Source organism: Palaemon carinicauda, chromosome 2 (assembly GCF_036898095.1).
Source record: "Palaemon carinicauda isolate YSFRI2023 chromosome 2, ASM3689809v2, whole genome shotgun sequence".
Classification (NCBI taxonomy): domain Eukaryota; kingdom Metazoa; phylum Arthropoda; class Malacostraca; order Decapoda; family Palaemonidae; genus Palaemon; species Palaemon carinicauda.
The window spans coordinates 191,409,201-191,432,046 of record NC_090726.1 but is presented as its reverse complement, the minus strand read 5'-3'; the positions used below and the strand labels follow the sequence as shown (position 1 = coordinate 191,432,046).

Here is a 22,846-nt window from a genome sequence, read left to right as displayed (position 1 = left end):
TTGCACAAAATCTTCAAAAATTTCTGTAACAAGACGTTTCTGTCTACGTTTCTCAGTTCGTTGTTCTCTATTATATTTGAAAGATCAATGTAGTGGACATTCTCTCTCTCTCTCTCTTTCTCTCTCTCTCTCTCTCTCTCTCTCTCTCTCTCTCTCTCTCTCTCTCTCTCTCTCTCTCTCTCTCAAAGTTATTGAGAAGTGTATTTATCATTTTATTGTCGTGTTTATGTGTTTTATTGTTTACTTGTAAATGTAAGGTGCTTTTGTAAGTTACAACAGTAACTTTTTTATATATATATTTTTGTCAGTGTTTACTTGTAAATGGAAAGGGACTAACTGGAAACGTTAATATTTTGTTTGTGTTTGTAACTATTACCATTTAAATGTTAGCTGTAATTGCAATGAAATTTTTATCACGATTTGTCACGAAAAGATTTCGAAAAATGTTTGAATTAAGGGAATAGCGTTAAGCAATGAGAAAAGTCGTTAGAAATCATGGCGAGATGTAGGCCTATGTGATCCCTGGACGTTGGCTGGCACTCAACCTTTATTTTTGTAACTTTTTTTATTATTTTTTTAACGTATTATTATCATTATTATTATTACCATCCAAACTACAACCCTAGTTGGAAAAGCAAGGGGCTCCAATAGGGAAAAATAGCCCAGTGAGGAAAGGAAATAAGGAAATAAATAAATGAAGAGAATAAATTAACAATAAATCATTCTAAAAAAGTAACAACGTCAAAAGACATGTCATATATAACCTATTAACAACGCCAAAAAAAGATATGTCCTATATAAACTATAAAAAGACTCATGTCCGCCTGGTCAACAAAAAAGCATTTGATTCAACAACCCGATTAGGAAGATCATTCCACAACTTGGTAACAGCTGTAATGAAACTTCTAGAGTACTGTGTAGTATTGAGCCTCATGATGGAGAAGGCCTGGCTATTAGAATTAACTGCCTGCCTAGTATTACGAACAGGATAGAATTGTCCAGGGAGATCTAAATGTAAAGGATGGTCAGAGTTATGAAAAATCTTATGCAACATGCATAAAGAACTAATTGAACGACGGTACCAGAGATTAATATCTAGATCAGGAATAAGAAATTTAATAGACCGTAAGTTTCTGTCCAACAAATTAAGATGAGAATCAGCAGCTGAGGACCAGAAAGGAGAACAATACTCAAAACAAGGTAGAATGAAAGAACTAAAACACTTCTTCAGAATAGATTGATCACCGAAAATCTTAAAAGAATTTCTCAATAAGCCAATTTTTTGTGCAACTGAAGAAGACACATACCTAATGTGTTTCTCAAAAGTAAATTTGCTGTCGAGAATCACACCTAAAATTTTAAAAGAGTCATACAAATTTAAAGAAACATTATCAATACTGAGATCCGGATGTTGAGAAACCACCGTCCTTGACCTACTTACAATCATACTTTGAGTTTTGTTAGGATTCAACTTCATACCCCATAATTTGCACCATGCACTAATTCTAGCTAAATCTCTAACCAAGTGTGCACCACTTATATTCCGTTAACAGTACGTCCACCCCAAGGTGCCCTTTACCAACTGTGCACCACTTATATTCCGTTAACAGTACGTCCACCCCAAGGGGCCCTTAACCAACTGTGCACCACTTATATTCCGTTAACAGTACGTCCACCCCAAGGGGCCCTTAACCAACTGTGCACCACTTATATTCCGTTAACAGTACGTCCACCCCAAGGGGCCCTTTACCAACTGTGCACCACTTATATTCCGTTAACAGTACGTCCACCCCAAGGGGCCCTTTACCAACTGTGCACCACTTATATTCCGTTAACAGTACGTCCACCCCAAGGGGCCCTTTACCAACTGTGCACCACTTATATTCCGTTAACAGTACGTCCACCCCAAGGGGCCCTTTACCAACTGTGCACCACTTATATTCCGTTAACAGTACGTCCACCCCAAGGTGCCCTTTACCAACTGTGCACCACTTATATTCCGTTAACAGTACGTCCACCCCAAGGGGCCCTTAACCAAGTGTGCACCACTTATATTCCGTTAACAGTACGTCCACCCCAAGGGGCCCTTTACCAACTGTGCACCACTTATATTCCGTTAACAGTACGTCCACCCCAAGGGGCCCTTAACCAACTGTGCACCACTTATATTCCGTTAACAGTACGTCCACCCCAAGGGGCCCTTAACCAACTGTGCACCACTTATATTCCGTTAACAGTACGTCCACCCCAAGGGGCCCTTTACCAACTGTGCACCACTTATATTCCGTTAACAGTACGTCCACCCCAAGGGGCCCTTAACCAACTGTGCACCACTTATATTCCGTTAACAGTACGTCCACCCCAAGGGGCCCTTTACCAACTGTGCACCACTTATATTCCGTTAACAGTACGTCCACCCCAAGGGCCCTTAACCAACTGTGCACCACTTATATTCCGTTAACAGTACGTCCACCCCAAGGGGCCCTTTACCAACTGTGCACCACTTATATTCCGTTAACAGTACGTCCACCCCAAGGGGCCCTTTACCAACTGTGCACCACTTATATTCCGTTAACAGTACGTCCACCCCAAGGGGCCCTTAACCAACTGTGCACCACTTATATTCCGTTAACAGTACGTCCACCCCAAGGGGCCCTTTACCAACTGTGCACCACTTATATTCCGTTAACAGTACGTCCACCCCAAGGGGCCCTTAACCAAGTGTGCCCTTAACCAACTGTGCACCACTTATATTCCGTTAACAGTACGTCCACCCCAAGGGGCCCTTAACCAAGTGTGCACCACTTAAATTCCGTTAACAGTACGTCCACCCCAAGGGGCCCTTAACCAAGTGTGCCCTTAACCAACTGTGCACCACTTATATTCCGTTAACAGTACGTCCACCCCAAGGGGCCCTTAACCAACTGTGCACCACTTATATTCCGTTAACAGTACGTCCACCCCAAGGGGCCCTTAACCAAGTGTGCACCACTTAAATTCCGTTAACAGTACGTCCACCCCAAGGGGCCCTTAACCAAGTGTGCCCTTAACCAACTGTGCACCACTTATATTCCGTTAACAGTACGTCCACCCCAAGGGGCCCTTTACCAAGTGTGCACCACTTATATTCCGTTAACAGTACGTCCACCCCAAGGGGCCCTTAACCAAGTGTGCACCACTTATATTCCGTTAACAGTACGTCCACCCCAAGGGGCCCTTTAACCAACTGTGCACCACTTATATTCCGTTAACAGTACGTCCACCCCAAGGGGCCCTTAACCAACTGTGCACCACTTAAATTCCGTTAACAGTACGTCCACCCCAAGGGGCCCTTAACCAACTGTGCACCACTTATATTCCGTTAACAGTACGTCCACCCCAAGGGGCCCTTTACCAACTGTGCACCACTTATATTCCGTTAACAGTACGTCCACCCCAAGGGGCCCTTAACCAACTGTGCACCACTTATATTCCGTTAACAGTACGTCCACCCCAAGGGGCCCTTAACCAACTGTGCACCACTTAAATTCCGTTAACAGTACGTCCACCCCAAGGGGCCCTTAACCAACTGTGCACCACTTAAATTCCGTTAACAGTACGTCCACCCCAAGGGGCCCTTAACCAACTGTGCACCACTTATATTCCGTTAACAGTACGTCCACCCCAAGGGGCCCTTAACCAACTGTGCACCACTTATATTCCGTTAACAGTACGTCCACCCCAAGGGGCCCTTAACCAAGTGTGCCCTTAACCAACTGTGCACCACTTATATTCCGTTAACAGTACGTCCACCCCAAGGGGCCCTTAACCAAGTGTGCACCACTTAAATTCCGTTAACAGTACGTCCACCCCAAGGGGCCCTTAACCAAGTGTGCCCTTAACCAACTGTGCACCACTTATATTCCGTTAACAGTACGTCCACCCCAAGGGGCCCTTAACCAACTGTGCACCACTTATATTCCGTTAACAGTACGTCCACCCCAAGGGGCCCTTAACCAAGTGTGCACCACTTAAATTCCGTTAACAGTACGTCCACCCCAAGGGGCCCTTAACCAAGTGTGCCCTTAACCAACTGTGCACCACTTATATTCCGTTAACAGTACGTCCACCCCAAGGGGCCCTTAACCAACTGTGCACCACTTATATTCCGTTAACAGTACGTCCACCCCAAGGGGCCCTTAACCAACTGTGCACCACTTATATTCCGTTAACAGTACGTCCACCCCAAGGGGCCCTTAACCAACTGTGCACCACTTATATTCCGTTAACAGTACGTCCACCCCAAGGGGCCCTTAACCAACTGTGCACCACTTAAATTCCGTTAACAGTACGTCCACCCCAAGGGGCCCTTAACCAAGTGTGCCCTTAACAAACTGTGCACCACTTATATTCCGTTAACAGTACGTCCACCCCAAGGGGCCCTTAACCAAGTGTGCACCACTTATATTCCGTTAACAGTACGTCCACCCCAAGGGGCCCTTAACCAAGTGTGCCCTTAACCAACTGTGCACCACTTATATTCCGTTAACAGTACGTCCACCCCAAGGGGCCCTTAACCAACTGTGCACCACTTATATTCCGTTAACAGTACGTCCACCCCAAGGGGCCCTTAACCAACTGTGCACCACTTATATTCCGTTAACAGTACGTCCACCCCAAGGGCCCTTAACCAACTGTGCACCACTTCAACCGCAAGGTGCCCTTAACTAACTGTGCACCACTTTAAATTCCGTTAACAGTACGTCCACCCCAAGTTGCCCTTAACCAAGTGTGCACCACTTATATTCCGTTAACAGTACGTCACCCCAAGGGGCCCTTAACCAACTGTGCACCACTTCAACCGCAAGGTGCCCTTAACTAACTGTGCACCATTTAAATTCCGTTAACAGTACGTCCACCCCAAGTTGCCCTTAACCAAGTGTGCACCACTTATATTCCGTTAACAGTACGTCCACCCCAAGGGGCCCTTAACCAACTGTGCACCACTTATATTCCGTTAACAGTACGTCCACCCCAAGGGGCCCTTAACCAAGTGTGCACCACTTAAATTCCGTTAACAGTACGTCCACCCCAAGGGGCCCTTAACCAAGTGTGCCCTTAACCAACTGTGCACCACTTATATTCCGTTAACAGTACGTCCACCCCAAGGTGCCCTTAACCAACTGTGCACCACTTATATTCCGTTAACAGTACGCCACCCCAAGGTGCCCTTAACTAACTGTGCACCACTTCAACCGCAAGGTGCCCTTAACTAACTGTGCACCATTTAAATTCCGTTAACAGTACGTCCACCCCAAGTTGCCCTTAACCAAGTGTTCACCACTTATATTCCGTTAACAGTACGTCACCCCAAGGGGCCCTTAACCAACTGTGCAACCACTTATATTCCGTTAACAGTACGTCCACCCCAAGGGGCCCTTAACCAACTGTGCACCACTTATATTCCGTTAACAGTACGTCCACCCCAAGGGGCCCTTAACCAACTGTGCACCACTTATATTCCGTTAACAGTACGTCCCACCCCAAGGTGCCCTTAACCAACTGTGCACCACTTATATTCCGTTAACAGTACGCCCACCCCAAGGTGCCCTTAACTAACTGTGCACCACTTCAACCCCAAGGTGCCCTTAACTAACTGTGCACCACTTATATTCCGTTAACAGTACGTCCACCCCAAGGTGCCCTTAACCAAGTGTGCACCACTTATATTCCGTTAACAGTACGTCCACCCCAAGGTGCCCTTAACCAAGTGTGCACCACTTATATTCCGTTAACAGTACGTCCACCCCAAGGTGCCCTTAACTAACTGTGCACCACTTCAACCCCAAGGTGCCCTTAACTAACTGTGCACCACTTATATTCCGTTAACAGTACGTCCACCCCAAGGGGCCCTTAACCAAGTGTGCACCACTTATATTCCGTTAACAGTACGTCCACCCCAAGGTGCCCTTAACCAACTGTGCACCACTTATATTCCGTTAACAGTACGTCCACCCCAAGGTGCCTTTAACTAACTGTGCACCACTTCAACCCCAAGGTGCCCTTAACTAACTGTGCACCACTTATATTCCGTTAACAGTACGTCCACCCCAAGGTGCCCTTAACTAACTGTGCACCACTTCAACCCCAAGGTGCCCTTAACTAACTGTGCACCACTTATATTCCGTTAACAGTACGTCCACCCCAAGGTGCCCTTAACTAACTGTGCACCACTTCAACCCCAAGGTGCCCTTAACTAACTGTGCACCACTTCAACCCCAAGGTGCCCTTAACCAAGTGTGCACCACTTATATTCCGTTAACAGTACGTCCACCCCAAGGTGCCCTTAACTAACTGTGCACCACTTCAACCCCAAGGTGCCCTTAACTAACTGTGCACCACTTATATTCCGTTAACAGTACGTCCACCCCAAGGTGCCCTTAACCAAGTGTGCACCACTTATATTCCGTTAACAGTACGTCCACCCCAAGGGGCCCTTAACCAACTGTGCACCACTTATATTCCGTTAACAGTACGTCCACCCCAAGGTGCCCTTAACTAACTGTGCACCACTTCCACCCCAAGGTGCCCTTAACTAACTGTGCACCACTTCAACCCCAAGGTGCCCTTAACTAACTGTGCACCACTTATATTCCGTTTACAGTACGTCCACCCCAAGGTGCCCTTAACTAACTGTGCACCACTTCAACCCCAAGGTGCCCTTAACTAACTGTGCACCACTTCAACCCCAAGGTGCCCTTAACTAACTGTGCACCACTTCAACCCCAAGGTGCCCTTAACTAACTGTGCACCACTTATATTCCGTTAACAGTACGTCCACCCCAAGGGGCCCTTAACCAAGTGTGCACCACTTATATTCCGTTAACAGCACGTCCACCCCAAGGTGCCCTTTACCAACTGTGCACCACTTATATTCCGTTAACAGCACGTCCACCCCAAGGTGCCCTTAACCAACTGTGCACCACTTATATTCCGTTAACAGCACGTCCACCCCAAGGTGCCCTTAACCAACTGTGCACCACTTATATTCCGTTAACAGTACGTCCACCCCAAGGTGCCTTTAACTAACTGTGCACCACTTCAACCCCAAGGTGCCCTTAACTAACTGTGCACCACTTATATTCCGTTAACAGTACGTCCACCCCAAGGTGCCTTTAACTAACTGTGCACCACTTCAACCCCAAGGTGCCCTTAACTAACTGTGCACCACTTATATTCCGTTAACAGTACGTCCACCCCAAGGTGCCTTTAACTAACTGTGCACCACTTCAACCCCAAGGTGCCCTTAACCAACTGTGCACCACTTATATTCCGTTAACAGTACGTCCACCCCAAGGTGCCCTTAACCAACTGTGCACCACTTATATTCCGTTAACAGTACGTCCACCCCAAGGTGCCTTTAACTAACTGTGCACCACTTCAACCCCAAGGTGCCCTTAACCAAGTGTGCACCACTTATATTCCGTTAACAGTACGTCCACCCCAAGGTGCCTTTAACTAACTGTGCACCACTTCAACCCCAAGGTGCCCTTAACTAACTGTGCACCACTTATATTCCGTTAACAGTACGTCCACCCCAAGGTGCCTTTAACTAACTGTGCACCACTTATATTCCGTTAACAGTACGTCCACCCCAAGGTGCCTTTAACTAACTGTGCACCACTTCAACCCCAAGGTGCCCTTAACCAACTGTGCACCACTTATATTCCGTTAACAGTACGTCCACCCCAAGGTGCCTTTAACTAACTGTGCACCACTTCAACCCCAAGGTGCCCTTAACTAACTGTGCACCACTTATATTCCGTTAACAGTACGTCCACCCCAAGGGGCCCTTAACCAAGTGTGCACCACTTATATTCCGTTAACAGTACGTCCACCCCAAGGGGCCCTTAACCAAGTGTGCACCACTTATATTCCGTTAACAGTACGTCCACCCCAAGGTGCCCTTAACCAAGTGTGCACCACTTAAATTCCGTTAACAGCACGTCCACCCCAAGGGGCCCTTAACCAAGTGTGCACCACTTAAATTCCGTTAACAGCACGTCCACCCCAAGGGGCCCTTAACCAAGTGTGCACCACTTATATTCCGTTAACAGCACGTCCACCCCAAGGGGCCCTTAACCAACTGTGCACCACTTATATTCCGTTAACAGTACGTCCACCCCAAGGGGCCTTTAACCAAGTGTGCACCACTTAAATTCCGTTAACAGTACGTCCACCCCAAGGTGCCCTTAACTAACTGTGCACCACTTCAACCCCAAGGTGCCCTTAACTAACTGTGCACCACTTATATTCCGTTAACAGTACGTCCACCCCAAGGTGCCCTTAACCAAGTGTGCACCACTTATATTCCGTTAACAGTACATCCACCCCAAGGTGCCCTTAACTAACTGTGCACCACTTATATTCCGTTAACAGTACGTCAACCTCAAGGTGCCCTTAACTAACTGTGCACCACTTATATTCCATTAACAGTACGTCAACCCCAAGGTGCCCTTAACTAACTGTGCATCACTTATATTCCATTAGCACTATGTCAACCCCAAGGTGCCCTTAACTAACTGTGCACCACTTATATTCCATTAACAGTACGTCAACCCCAAGGTGCCCTTAACTAACTGTGCATCACTTATATTCCATTAGCACTATGTCAACCCCAAGGTGCCCTTAACTAACTGTGCACCACTTATATTCCATTAACAGTACATCCACCCCAAGGTGCCCTTAACTAACTGTGCACCACTTATATTCCATTAACAGTACGTCAACCCCAAGGGGCCCTTAACTAACTGGTGTGGCCTTCTTGGTAATGAATGTCCCTGACTGTTGATCGCCAGATGGGGGTTCGGTTCCCGCTCAAACCCGTTAGTTCCTCTGGGTGCTGCAACATCACCATCCTTGTAAGCTAAGGATGGGGCATTTGGGGTAGCCTATAGGTCTACCTCCTGAGTCATCAGCAGCTATTGTTTGGCCCTCCTCGGTCTCTGCTTGGGTGGATATGGTTTGGGCGCTGATCATACGATATATGGTCAGTCTCTAGGGCATTGTTCTGCTTGCTAGGGCAATATCACTATCCTTGACCCTGGCATTCGTAAGTGGGCCTTAAATTCTATTGTTTTACTGGAAATATAATAAGTAATTACTGAAGCAAAGCTTATTTCAAGCAGTAACATGTGTCTTAAATTCCGGAAGTTGAAAAAATATATATTGAATCTAGTAATCCCAAATGAACAGAACTATTGTGTTATATGACATTTCTCTAAGCGATACCCTAATCTCTTTATTGCTCTGTTTACTTCACGATAAGTAACGAGGATTATTTTGTTGTTTTACAAAGACATTAAATGTAATTAGATAATAAATCTATATGTAAATCCATCATTACTTTCACCTCAGTTAAATTTTCTTATCAGTAATATCATTTGCTGTTTGTGTGTGTGTGTGTGTGTGTGTGTGTACACTCGCGTAGGTTATTTTTATAGCTGTTCCATATGTTAAAAAGTGGGTTTATTTTTATTTAACGAATGGAATGATGATTCCTGTTTTCAATATATTTGGCTTATTATAACGAAGTTGGGAAAAGGTTATGTTTTCACCCCTGTTTTTTTTTTCGTTTGTGTGTTTGTGAACAACTTCCTGGCCACAATTTTACTCATAAGAGTAGTGAAACTTTCAGGGATTAATTTTTATGTTGAGAGGTGAAAGGGGTTCAATTTTGAAAGTCTTAGGTCAAAGGTCAAGGCCAAGGGCGAGCAAAATGTCGACCGAATTAAACATAAGCTTAACCCCAAGTTCGCTCATGGTAGCCACGCAGACTTCTGGGAAAGGCAATCTGGTTTCGAGAAATAAGCTGCCGTGGTGGAAGTCTGCACTCTCAGATTGCTTATCTGGTTTCTTTTGCTATTGCATATTTTACGAACTTTTTTTTTTTTTTTAACGAATGAAAGATTCTTGAGATTCTTGTTATCAATATATTTGGCTTATAATAGCTGAAATTCTTATGATATTGCTCGCTAATTATAAGAAAAAAAAACATTGTTGTTGTTGTTGTTTAGAATGCTAATTGCACAAAAAACGGACATATGTTTGTAGTTTAGAATTATCAACCGTCAATTACTACAATTACACAGACATTTGTATAAAAGAACTTATCTATTTTATGTTAAAAAAAATGTATGTCATCAATAATTTACTTTCCCGTGATTCAAATTGCAGTCAATTCTTATCAAGTATTCTCAGATACTTTATTAAACATAAACTAGTGCGCACGAAAAATTGAAAGTATCATCGTAATAATATTGTGTAAAACCAGTTAAAAAAAAAAGGAGAAAAAAAAAAAAGAATCTAAGTCATCCTAATCTCACCTAAACATTTTAACCTTCAGTCGACGATCTCGCCGGCCTTCCTTCCAAAGTTACCATTTCAACGCCATTCACGCTAGATCTGGCGCGTTTCTGGAGAATTTAGCGCGTTTTTACTATCTGGCGCAGTTGCGCTCATTGACGCCAGTGTGAAATATAGGGCTTTTCCCGCTGATATAAAATGATAAACCGGTTGCCTTCCAGAGCCTTCCTTCCCAACTTGATTATATTGAACGTTCAAAACAGTTTCCGTTTTATCATTGTCATATCTTGAGGAAGGATTTAGCGCTTTTCTGGCCCGTTTTGGAAGCTCATGCAGCGCGTATTCAAAATGAGAAATGGCAACCCTGCCTCCTTCTTGAATCCGTGGTGGCAGTTAGTAGCTGTCTGCTGTAGGAAAAGCCACGATGATTTTACCTGTCCTCTTGATCCTTGGGATGGTGGGTGAGTGTATCGAAAATTCACCCCTTTTAAGAGTCTGATACATTTATTTATTTATCTTTAATTTCACAACTCACAATATGTATATATATATATATATATATATATATATATATATATATATATATATATATATATATATATATATATATATATATATATATAGTTTGTGTGTGTGTGTGTGTATAATATCATCAGCCGTTACTAGTCCACTGCAGAACAAAGACCGCAGACATGTCCTTCCTCTTGCGTCTGTTTATGGTCCCTCTGTGCCAGTCCACTCCCGCAAAATTTCTTAGTTCGACAATCCACCGTTTTCTTTTCCTTCCCCTGCTTCTTTTACAATCTCTAGGGACCCATTCTCTTATTCTTAATATCCATTATTCTTTCCATAGCTCTAAGTGTTGTAGGCTAACCAGCTTATGTTCTGAGGTTTCAGCGGGGCTCCAAGTTTCTGATGCATAAGTTGATACTGGTGAGACCATCTCATTGAATACTTTTCTTTTTAGAGAAAGTGGCATTTTACGTTTCATAATCTCATTTTGTTTACCAAAAGCTCTCCAACCCATGCTTTTCCTTCTTATAATTTTAGTCTTGTATCCTGGGGAAACACTTACTGACTGTCCATATTCACTAACAATTTCTAGAGCTCGTCCATAACTCTTATATATTGTTTCTGTATTTTCATTGAACATTATCGTAGTTTTACTCATATTCCTTTCAGTACTACATTTCAGCTTTCTCTATTCAAATGTTCTATCATCTTTTGTAATTCCTCCAATGATTCACTAAACACAACTATGTCATCTGTTAAGGTATTCCCCATTAAATTTAATTCCTACGTTTTCCCAATCTAAATTCTTAAAAACTTCTTTCAAGCTTGCTGTGAGTAATTTGGGAGAGATGGGGTCTCCCTGTCTAACTCCTTTCTCAGTCGGAATTTTCTCATTATATGTACTTTTATGATTGCTGTACTCCCTGTATGGTTATCTTCAAGTGTTCTAACATAGGATTCTTCTATTCCTTGATTTTGAAGACGTTTATGTATAATACTATACACAAATTCTGTATATATAAACATATATGTATATAAATGTATATTTACATATATGCATATATATATATGTATATATATATATATATATATATTCAAATTTATATATATATATATATATATATATATATATATATGCATATATATATATATAAATATATATATATATATATATATATATATACATATATTTATAAATATATATATAAATATGTATATATATATATATGTATATATATATATATATATATATATATATATATATATATATATGTATATATATATATACAGTATATATATAAATGTGTATATACATGCATATTTATATGAATATATAAATTTACATAGGATTATATTCAGTATAAACAAATATATATATATATATATATATATATATATATGCATATATATATATATATATATATATATATATATATATATATATATATATATATATATTATCTTTTTATATCTAATTGCACACATGCATATATATATATATATATATATATATATATATATATATATATATATATATATATATATATATGTATATATATTTATCTTTTTATATCTAATTGCACACACGCATATATATATATATATATATATATATATATATATATATATATATATATATATTTGTATCTTTTTATATCTAATTGCACACACGCATATATATATATATATATATATATATATATAGAGAGAGAGAGAGAGAGAGAGAGAGAGAGAGAGAGAGAGAGAGAGAGAGAGAGAGCAGGCGTTAACCTCTAGATTTTCATCAAATCTTTTTTAGAAAGTGTACCCAATTTTCTTCGTCATATCGGTGACTTCCCGGTTCAGATTTACTATTTACTGGGCCAATGAATTCTTTAGAAACCTCCCGATTGGTCTCAGGAGATTTTAATAATGAGAGACACATTATTATTGTATAAAGACACCATTAAAGATAATTTTTAGTTGATGCCCTGAAATGATAGTGATTATAAAGTTATTGAATAATCAACAGATGAAAAAAAAATCATTCATTAATTTGTTCATTATATAATTAACATCTTTACTAATTACCAGAGAAATATATTATCCTCTTGAGTAAGGACATTTGGAATACTCGAGATTACCTCAACACTTACTCGGTATTTGTTTGTTTTTCCTTTGCCTGATAAGGTAATCCTTATTACTTTTGATAGCGATAAGACAAAGCTTTATTTGCGTAATTGTAATGCAAGTGGAATGTCATGCATGAGGATTACGACAATCATATCTTTATAAGAAGGTTCAAAGGTCACTTATGAATGGCAGAGGTAAGGGATAGTGACTGTGACTAAAGCCCTGTCCACACGATCGAGCATGCCCGACGGGCAAACAGTGATACCAAACCACAGTAGTTAGTAAGAATGGGGGTTAATGACGTCAGGAGCGGGAAAACCACAGGAAGGGATCTGGCATCATACAGTGTTGCCAGATGCCTGCCTTTAGTTTTCCCGCTTCTGACGTCATCAACCCTCATTTTCACTAACTATTGTGGCCTGGTATCACTGTTTGCCCGTTGGGCATGCTCGATCGTGTGGACAGGGTTTAAGAGACTAACTATGTATGATCATTGCCCAAGCCCCCTTTCCACCCAAACTAGGACCAGGGAGGGCTAGGTAGTGGCTGCTGATGAGTTAGCAGGTAGAGCTATCGGCTCCGCCAAAACACCCCATCCTTTAAACTTTGAAGGATGGTAAGGTTGCAGACACTTTAAGAAACTAACGAGCTTGAGCGGGTCTTCTGAAGAGCCTTCTGAGAATTCTTCGTAATTCAGAATAAAATTGACTTGAAGAAGCGGGAGACCCGAAGGGCAGACCTGCCTTTTGTGAGGAAACACAGAGACTGGGAGAAAGCACCAAAGTTTGCTTTAAATAAACCATATGCTTCGAATCTTACTGATTTCGTCAGTGAAATTTGTGATTATTTCTTGATGATGTTGCGTTGGTCTATTGGAAGCGTCCCTGCCTGGCAATCGCCGGACTGGGATTTGAGTTCCGCTCAAACTCGGTTGTTTCATTAGTGTCTGCAACCTCATCATCCTTGCGAGCTAAGGATGGAGGATTTGGGGGAGCCTATATGTCTAACTGCTGAGTCATCAACAGCCATTGCCTGACCCTCCTTGGTCATAGCTTGGGTGGTAAGTCTCCAGGACATTTTCCTGCTATCTAGAGCAACGTCACTGTTTCCTGCCTCTGTTATTCATTAGTGGCCTTTAAACCTTTTAACTGTAATCTTGAGTATTTCAGAGTAAATTCTCGTAGACTCCTTTCATATCAAGATCCTTAAACATTATGAGCATCTGTTAAGTATCCCAAATGAAAAACTATGTTATTTATTTATACTGGAATTAACTAGTGATGAATGAGGTCAGTATAATGTCCTGTTTGAATACTTACTGAAATCCAATAGGAAAGTTATCTTACATATTAACAAATACAAATTGGAACTCTATATATTCTCAATTATATTGCAATTGCTAAATATATAATTCTGATGGAAAATTCCACGATCACAAATTATATAAGTATCAAGACCAAATAATGATCAGAGAATCCAGTATTCCCTTCGAAAAAAATGACCACCAATCAGACACAGACATTGTTCAATTTGAGAATTCGTTTACCCATTGAAAATTGAAATTGAAAATATTTTATTCCCCGTAAAGATTTTACAACTTTTAGAAATCTAAAAATGGCACGATGACTGTTAATGTTTTAAAAGATCAAAGGTGGCTTTAATCAATGTACGTAGATAGAAAGACGTTATGACCAGTTACCTCCGCCAATGAAGTTAGGAAGAGGTTGTGTTTTCCACCCTCTGTGTCCGTTTGTCTGTTTGTGAACAACTTCCTGGCCACCATTTTACTCATAGGATAGTGAAACTTTCAGGGATTAATTTTTACGTTGATACGTGGAAGTGGTCCAATTTTGAAAGTCCTACGTCAAAGGTTAAGGTCAAGCAAAATGTCGACCGAAATAAGGTGCCATGGCGGAGGTCTGTACTCTTGAGTGTTTTTCTAGTTAGTAATATATTCCAAAAATCTGTAACATTCCAATATAAATCTAAATTGTATTTCCCGTTCACTCTTTTTAGCCCTGCTGCATTTAAATTTATTTAACCCTTTGAGCGTCATTGGACGTAACTTATGTCCGATTTCTCTTCTCCGTTCGGCGCCATGGGGCAGATTTTATCTCAAGTTATTACCACTTTTTTCCTCATTCTTTTATGATTTACATATATGGAAGATTTTCAAAATATCAAAACGTTTATAAAAGTGGAAGGGAAATTTAATCTGTTATATGATTAGACTTTTGTCTTTTCTATAATAATGTTTGTGTTACTACAAGTTAGTTGTCCATAAAGAGTACATGGAGCTTAAGGGCCACATTTTTCAGTGAGTGGTAGGTGCTCAATGGGTTAAATTTCGTTGTAAGTGGGTCACATTGTTTCATGGTAACAATCTTTAGTTGTAGCAAGCTTTTTAGAGTTTGTTTCATCTCCCATCATCTGACCATTACTGGATGTCCCCACTTCTTCTTAAAGTTCGAATTTAAAAGGATACTTGCTTCTTCATGGATACTTATTTATTTAAACAATTAATTCTAATTCTATACATATTTCATATCTTTATAAAATTGTATATATTTATCAATTGAATTTTCATTTCGGGGAACTATACAGATATCTCATTTTTAACACATGTAAAACCCTAGTTAGTGGACACTTGTTTCATAAATTTAAAGTCAGGCTAATTTTGTATTTAAAATTAAGGTCACATATATTCTAAGGTGTATGAAAACCTAAGTGTGTCTCATACCCTACATTATACCTCAGGAATTTTATGAAGAAATGTGGTCCCACTGACCTCTTTTGAACAATAGTGGTCCAGTTTCCCCCTCCTGTGGTTCCATCCCTGATTGGTACCATTCTTCTTCAAAAGATTGTCAGTACAAATGTTTGCTCCGCCATGATTCGGTCCTCCCACAATTGTACATTCTTGGAGGCTCGTAGGGATTTGGTTATTATTACAGTGATAATTTCGAATTTCAGATGAGCAACAATAGCAATAAAGTGAACAGAGAGTGTTACAACTATAATCAATTTCCAAAGTACAGTAGATGAAGTTACCGTTAGTTGTGTCAGTAATCGGAACAAGTGACCACCAGCAATTACAACATAAATTAATGCTCCAATTCAAAATGTAACCTTTTGAACAATTGGGGTCCCAGTTTAGCCCATTTGAAGATAAGAGTCCCTCTACCAAATGAGACTGCTCTTCATCAAAAACCTCCAAGTTTGACTAATTCTCTAACATCCTGATCTAAACATTAATTTCTGGCACCAGCATTCAGTTATTTATGCATGTTGCATAAGATTTTTCAGATCTTCCCATACTGTGCCATCCTGTATATAGTACTAGGCATCCAGTTGATTCTAAATGTTCAATACTACACAGATTTCTAGAAGTTTTACTTCAGCTGTGATCAAGTTGTGGAATGATCTTCCTCATCTGGTAGTTGAATCGGTCGAACTTCAGAAGTTCATACTTGCAGTGAACATTTTTATGTTGAACAGGCTGACATAAGTCTCTCTTCATTGTTTATACATGACAGATCTCTTATAATGTTGCTGATCTTGAGATATGTTTTATTACTTATTCGTTAATTCTCATATAGTTTATGTTTCCTTGTTTCCTTTTCTGTCTGAGCTATTTTTTTCATGCTGGAGTCCTTGGGCTTATAGCATCCTGCTTTTGAAACTAGGGTTGTAGCTCAGCTAGTAATAATAATGATGATAATGATAATAGTAACAATAATCAACAGATATTCAACAAAACAAACCTGGCACCAAAGGGCGATTATTTTAGTCACATATTCCTCTTTCAACAGGCCCTGTTATAATGCATCAAAATACAAGTATTATTGGAGGCGAGGAAGCTCTTCTGGGAGAATTTCCTTACATGGTCAGCTTAATCGATGTCAGATATGGAACGAAGATACATTTCTGTGGGGGAGCCATCTACAACAGCTTTTGGGTTCTTACTGCTGCCCACTGTGTTCATATCTTCACAGTCAATGACATTCAAGTAAGTAATTGTCTGTCAGTAGATCGGTTCGTGTTGACAAAGGCTCTTTATAATTACCTCTGCCAACAAAGTTGGAAGGTTATGTTTTACCCCGTTTGTGTGTTTGTTTGTGAACATCCTCCTGGCCACAATTTTAATCGTAGAGCAATAAAACTTGCAGGGATTAACTTATGTAAAATGCTGGAAATGATTAAAGTTTGGAAGGTCAAATGTCAAGGTCACGGTCAAGCAAAATATCCAATTCACGTAATCATACATATGTTTGAACATCGTTGTCACTGAGACTCCAAACTTGGTTCATATTTGAGTGTGAAAATTCACGCTAATTAATACATGTTAAGGTCAAAGGTCAAGGTCGAGGAAAAGGTCGAGAAATAAGCTGCCGCGGCGGAGGTCTGCACTCTACTGGATACCCCTCTAGTTCCACACTGCATTGTTTATTGATTTTATGTGGTTAAAATGCAATTCACTGTTATCCAGTGTAGCCTTGGTAATTTTTCTGGAATCTTTTTGCACCCATCCTATGATTTTGCACTAGGTAACAATATTAGTATCTAATCTAGAATTGGTCTTCTGGTGACACCACACCAATTTAAGTTTGTGATCTTAGTAGAAAACTGATGCTTACTAGGTGCAAGGTTGGTCGGCTAAAGTTATGTTATAAAAACGAAATTACCATCATTTACTAAATAGAGATCTCTGAAAGTTTTCTTAACTGGGATCAGTAAGAAAATTCTTTGTAGTTGCATAAAGAAATGGAAATCAATGATAGGTGTCCAAAGTCTAGAATGTTAGTATGAACACATTTTACAAGCTCAATACAAAACTTTTTCCCATTATCATTCCAACAGGTAGACTCTACAACTCCTTTAAGCAAAAAATATAAAATATTGGTAATTCTTTTTTATCCGGAAAAAATGTGTAAAGCTTACTTGCCAAAATTGAATATTTCTCACCTTCCATAAAGTTAAACCAATAGAATTAATTCCAGATATGAAAGGTTACTTAATAAACAGACCTTGCAGCCATTTTCCACCTTTGATCATCAGCTTACGGTGAGATGCTGAATTATAATAAGAATCAGACTTTGGTGAATTACTTAAACTAATTGATTCCCTCTAATGGTTGGTAATGTTTGCTGAATTTAGAAGCTGCTTACATTTATTAAAAGAACAAGATAAAAATCCAACCAATATGGACTTTTGACTTTTATTTTGATACCAAATACGAGTCACTCTTAAAATCCCAACAATCCATACCTCCAGGTTGTAGCGGGTGAATACGACAGAAGCAAGGACGAAGGTTCTGAGCAAACCAGGAATATTGCAAGAATAACAAAGCATCCACAATTCAATTCAAACACTATGCACAACGACATAGCAGTACTGAAGCTGTCCAAGGCTTTCATCTTTGACAGCTACGTCCAACCGACCACACTCGCGGAACAACACGATCCTCTGCCCGAGTCCTTTACACTTGCCGGTTGGGGATCGAACACAGATGATGGCGACCCCATGAATGTCCTTCACAAGGTAACCGTTCCCAGGTGGATCGAGGAGGACTGCCTGGAAGCCCTCAAAAACCATTACTACACTCCAGCGAAGGAAACCCTTTGCGCTGGCTCAGAGAATGGAGATGGTTGCCTGGGCGATGATGGCGGTCCATTGATTTCTGGCGGGAAAGCTTTCGGGTTGGCTTCTTGGAGCGTCGGTTGTGCTAGGCCTAACACGCCAGCTGTCTACACAGCGATTTCTAGCTTCAAGGACTGGATACAAAGTGCGACAGACTAACAGAAGATAGAAATTCTAGGGCGTTTCCTACAAAGCATTACCCGTAGAAGCTTTTTAGATGATAGTACCAAAATTAAATAATGGAAAAACCAAGTGCCCAAGGAAATCCACTCTGGAAAAATCAGTGCTATCAGTTAAGACAACGAGAAACTATGTATAATTAGCAATTTAATTTTGTCATTTATTGTGAATGATGAAATACAATGTACAATCATTACAGTGGGAGGAATGAAATTTTGCTAAAAATCATTTATATTGTTAATGAGATGCATATACTATATATATATATATATATATATATATATATATATATATATATATATGTATATATGTATTTATATATATATATATATATATATATATATATATATATATATATATATATATATATGTATGTATGTATATATGTATATATATATATATATATATATATATATATATATATATATATATATATATATATATATATATAATATGTGTGTGTATCATATGTGTGTGTAGTTTTAAGGAACTCATTTTAAGAAATATTAAAAGAATGTTGCATTTAGACATTTTGTAAATAAATACTGTCAAAATTTAGCTGGAAGTATCTTTATACTATTCTAGAAATCAAGAGAATTTTCACGATGTAACAATAAAAGTTTGAAAGGAAATGCTATAAATTTTATTGCCTAAACAAATACACCAAAAAGCCTATATTTTGAATTTACAAATGTTTCTTTAAGCTCTTGACACACTAGACCTAGAAGTAATTAAATATGAAAATTGTGGTTCTATATATGTTAGAGATTAAACTTATAATCATCGACAAAGTCCTTATTACCTCAAGGTTCCGATGTTTGGTTCGGAAGCATCACATTTTGTAAAGATCATTTGTCTAATTCATCACTTGGCTGGCCTAGATGAACTTCCTCACACGCAATCCGCTAATAGGCGGTGCATGATAGACACTTTATTTCCACTACCTCAAAGCCCAAAACACTGGTTTGATGTGGTACTCTCTACTCAGGCTCAAGAGATGCTGTACTTATTCAGCACCTAAGTCTCAGCCTCAGAGAACTCGCTTAAAGCAAGCAGATCCTCTAAGTTGCCTCCCTTAGCTCATTCATGCTAGAGGAGGTTTTATGCTCACTCTGGTGCGTATCTGAGCCCATTCCCTATCAATGCCAACGTTGCCAACTTGGTACTGACTGTACCTAGCGACAAATTACTTAATCTCCCCCCCCCCATTTTCTCGGATCCCAAGATGCAAAATATGGAGGTAGCCATTATGTCTGCCATGCAGGCCTGTTCCTGGCTAGACCACTGGTCTGGAGCTGTGTCACTCTTTGTGGTGACTGAGAATCTGGGGGATGAGAGTACCCTGAAGCAGCTTGAAGACTTTCACGAAGTCAGGAGCCAAGCTCAAGAGTTTTTGCTGCACCAGACAGTCTTCTTTTGGGGCAACTGCATCCTAAAAAGACGTGGTGCTGTCTTAGCCTGGTGTTGTAAACAGGCTCAGTTAAGGACCTGCTCTTACTAGAGGTGATGTCCAAGATGATAGTCAAAGAAGCCATTGAGGAAGTCTTAGATGACTCTCCGGGGTTCCTCAGCAATCTATTTTTGGTAGAGAAGCTGACGGGAGGTTGGAGGCCTGTCGTAAACTTGTTCCATTTGTTTCTGTTTGTCCTTCAAACAGGGTTCAAAGGAGACTCCAGCCACTATTTTTCAAGCTATCTGGAAGAATGACTTCCTTCTGACAGCATAGACCTGAAGGATGTGTGCTTTATGTCCCCATCCATCCTGCCTCAAGGAAGTACCTAAGGTTTCCCTTTCGAGGCAGAATCTTCCAATTCATGGTGCTATGCTTCAGCCTGTCAGCAGCACCTCTGATCTTTACCAGAATCTTTGCCCTTGCCCCAGCCTGGACTCATGCCTTGGGCATCAGGCTTTTAAGATATCTGGACAACTGGCTTGTTCTAGCAGAGTCTTGAATCCTGCTTAGAGCACAGATATCTCCGCCTCGATTTCTCTAGTGAGTTGGGATCCAACTAAGCATAGATAAGTTCAATCTCGTCCCCCAACAGCCCATCAGATATCTAGGCATGGATATCGACTCGGTCCTGGCTAGAGTGTTTCCATCTGCCGACAGAGTAATAAGATTCAGGAAAGTAGCAGAAACCTTTTTGGAAGGGAAATTGCTTCTTGCCCGCTCTTGGCAAAAGCTCCTAGTTCACTTCTCCTTGTTAGAAAGATTAGTCCCCTTTTGGAGAATGCATCTTTGATTGATGCAGTGGGCTCTGAAGAGCCAGGGGTGTCAGACATCCGATCACCCTATAATCATGCTGTTAGTGTCCTAGGAGGTTGTGACAAATCTCTGATGGTGGTTGAGAGAGGAGAACCTGTTAGCAGGAACACCTCTTGAGGTTTCTCCCCTGAAGTACCTTCTGTTCTCGGATATTTTACGCCAAGGGTGGGGAGCTCTCCGAAGAAGGGAGCAGATTTCAGATCTGTGGTTTCAGGAAGATAAGGCCTTTCACATCAACTACCTAGAAAGGAAAGCGGCGTATCTAGTGTTACTCCACTTCTCAGAGACTCTTAAAAGCCACTGCATGGTGTTGATGAGGTGACAACTCCACGGTAGTGACCTACATACACAAACAGGGGTCACCAATGTACAAAGTGGTTGTTAGGTGCTAACAGAGAGGCGAGGTGAATGCAAATAAAGTTTATTCAAAGATAATGAGCTTATGTACAAGCAGTTGAGAGCTAGAATATCACAAATATTCTAATAAACTAGAACATGCGATGGCAAGCTTAAACAGGTTATATTATCAGTGTGGAAGGGAGGCAGAGATAGAAATAAGCCTTTCCTTGTATGAGTGTGTATGAAACACATGTGGTACAATGGTATCAAAGTAGATGAAACCCGTGTGGTACAAAGTAGACCACTTGATCAACTTTCTAGGAACAACAATTTCAAACAAGGAAAACTGCTGCCTAGAATATAAAGAAAAAAATATTCAATAAAACTTATAGATTTTAAACCAAGCAGCCTCCTCCTCAGAGATTCTGGGCAAAATAAGCCCCACCCCCTGATATGGTAATAGCCAATCATGTTGTGGGCCATAGTTCAAGGTTTAAAGGTTGCTCATGAATGGTGGAATCAAGGGACAGTGACATTGCCCTATCAAGCAGGACAATGCTCTAGAGACTGACCATATTATACATATGATCAGCACCCAAGCCCCGCTCCACCCAAGCTAGGACCAAGGAGGGTTTGGCAATGGCTGCTGAAGATAGACCTATAGGCTCCCCCAAACCTCCCATCCTTAGCTCTCAAGGATGGTGAGGTTGCAGTGACCAAAGAAACTAACGACTTTGAGCGGCGACTGGAGCCTCAGTCTGGCGTTCACCAGTCAGGGATGTTACCACATCGGCCACCACATCGTTTGGAGTCTATGGGGCAACTATATGTAGTAGGTTGGCAAGAGCACCAGCCACCCGTAGAAATACTAACTCTTGAGAGTTATTGAGTTGTTTGAGTGATTAGATAGTACTACATTGGATCCCTCTCCGGTTACGGGTCATTTTTCTTCTGCCTGCACATGCATCGGATAGCCTAGCCTATTCTTTACACATTCTTCTCCTTCGTTTTATACTTTTCCAATATTTTAGTTTTTATATTTTCTAAATTTTTTACTTTGCATATTTATACATTTTCTTATAGTTTTCATAACTTTTTAGGATTTTTATTTTTTATATTTGTCACATATTTTAGTTTTTATGTTTTTTTTGGATTTTCTAGTTTTTATATTTTCTTGGATTTTTCAGTTTTTATATTTTTTTTATCTTTTTTTAGTTTTATATTTTTAGTTTTATAGTTTTTATATTTTTGGATTTTTTGTTATTATATTTTTTGGATTTTTTATTTTCTATATTTTTATGATTTTTTTTTCATATTTTTTAGATTTTTTTGCTTTTTATATTTTTATGGGTTTTTGTTTTCTTTGTATTTTTTATTTTTTAGTTTATATTTATTGGATTTTTTATTTTCATATATATTTTATATACATATATTTTATTTTATTGTCTAGTG

General features: G+C 40.1%; 1 protein-coding gene across 1 annotated transcript; it reads left to right on the top strand.

The window, feature by feature from the left end:
* Window positions 1-10,711: 10,711 nt before the first annotated feature.
* Window positions 10,712-19,030, top strand: LOC137622541 (trypsin-1-like). The gene is made up of 3 exons (XM_068353146.1): window positions 10,712-10,805; window positions 16,782-16,978; window positions 18,244-19,030. Exons 1-3 carry the CDS (start codon window positions 10,769-10,771, stop codon window positions 18,766-18,768), a joined length of 759 nt encoding a protein of 252 aa, XP_068209247.1. The 5' UTR covers window positions 10,712-10,768; the 3' UTR covers window positions 18,769-19,030.
* Window positions 19,031-22,846: the final 3,816 nt, after the last annotated feature.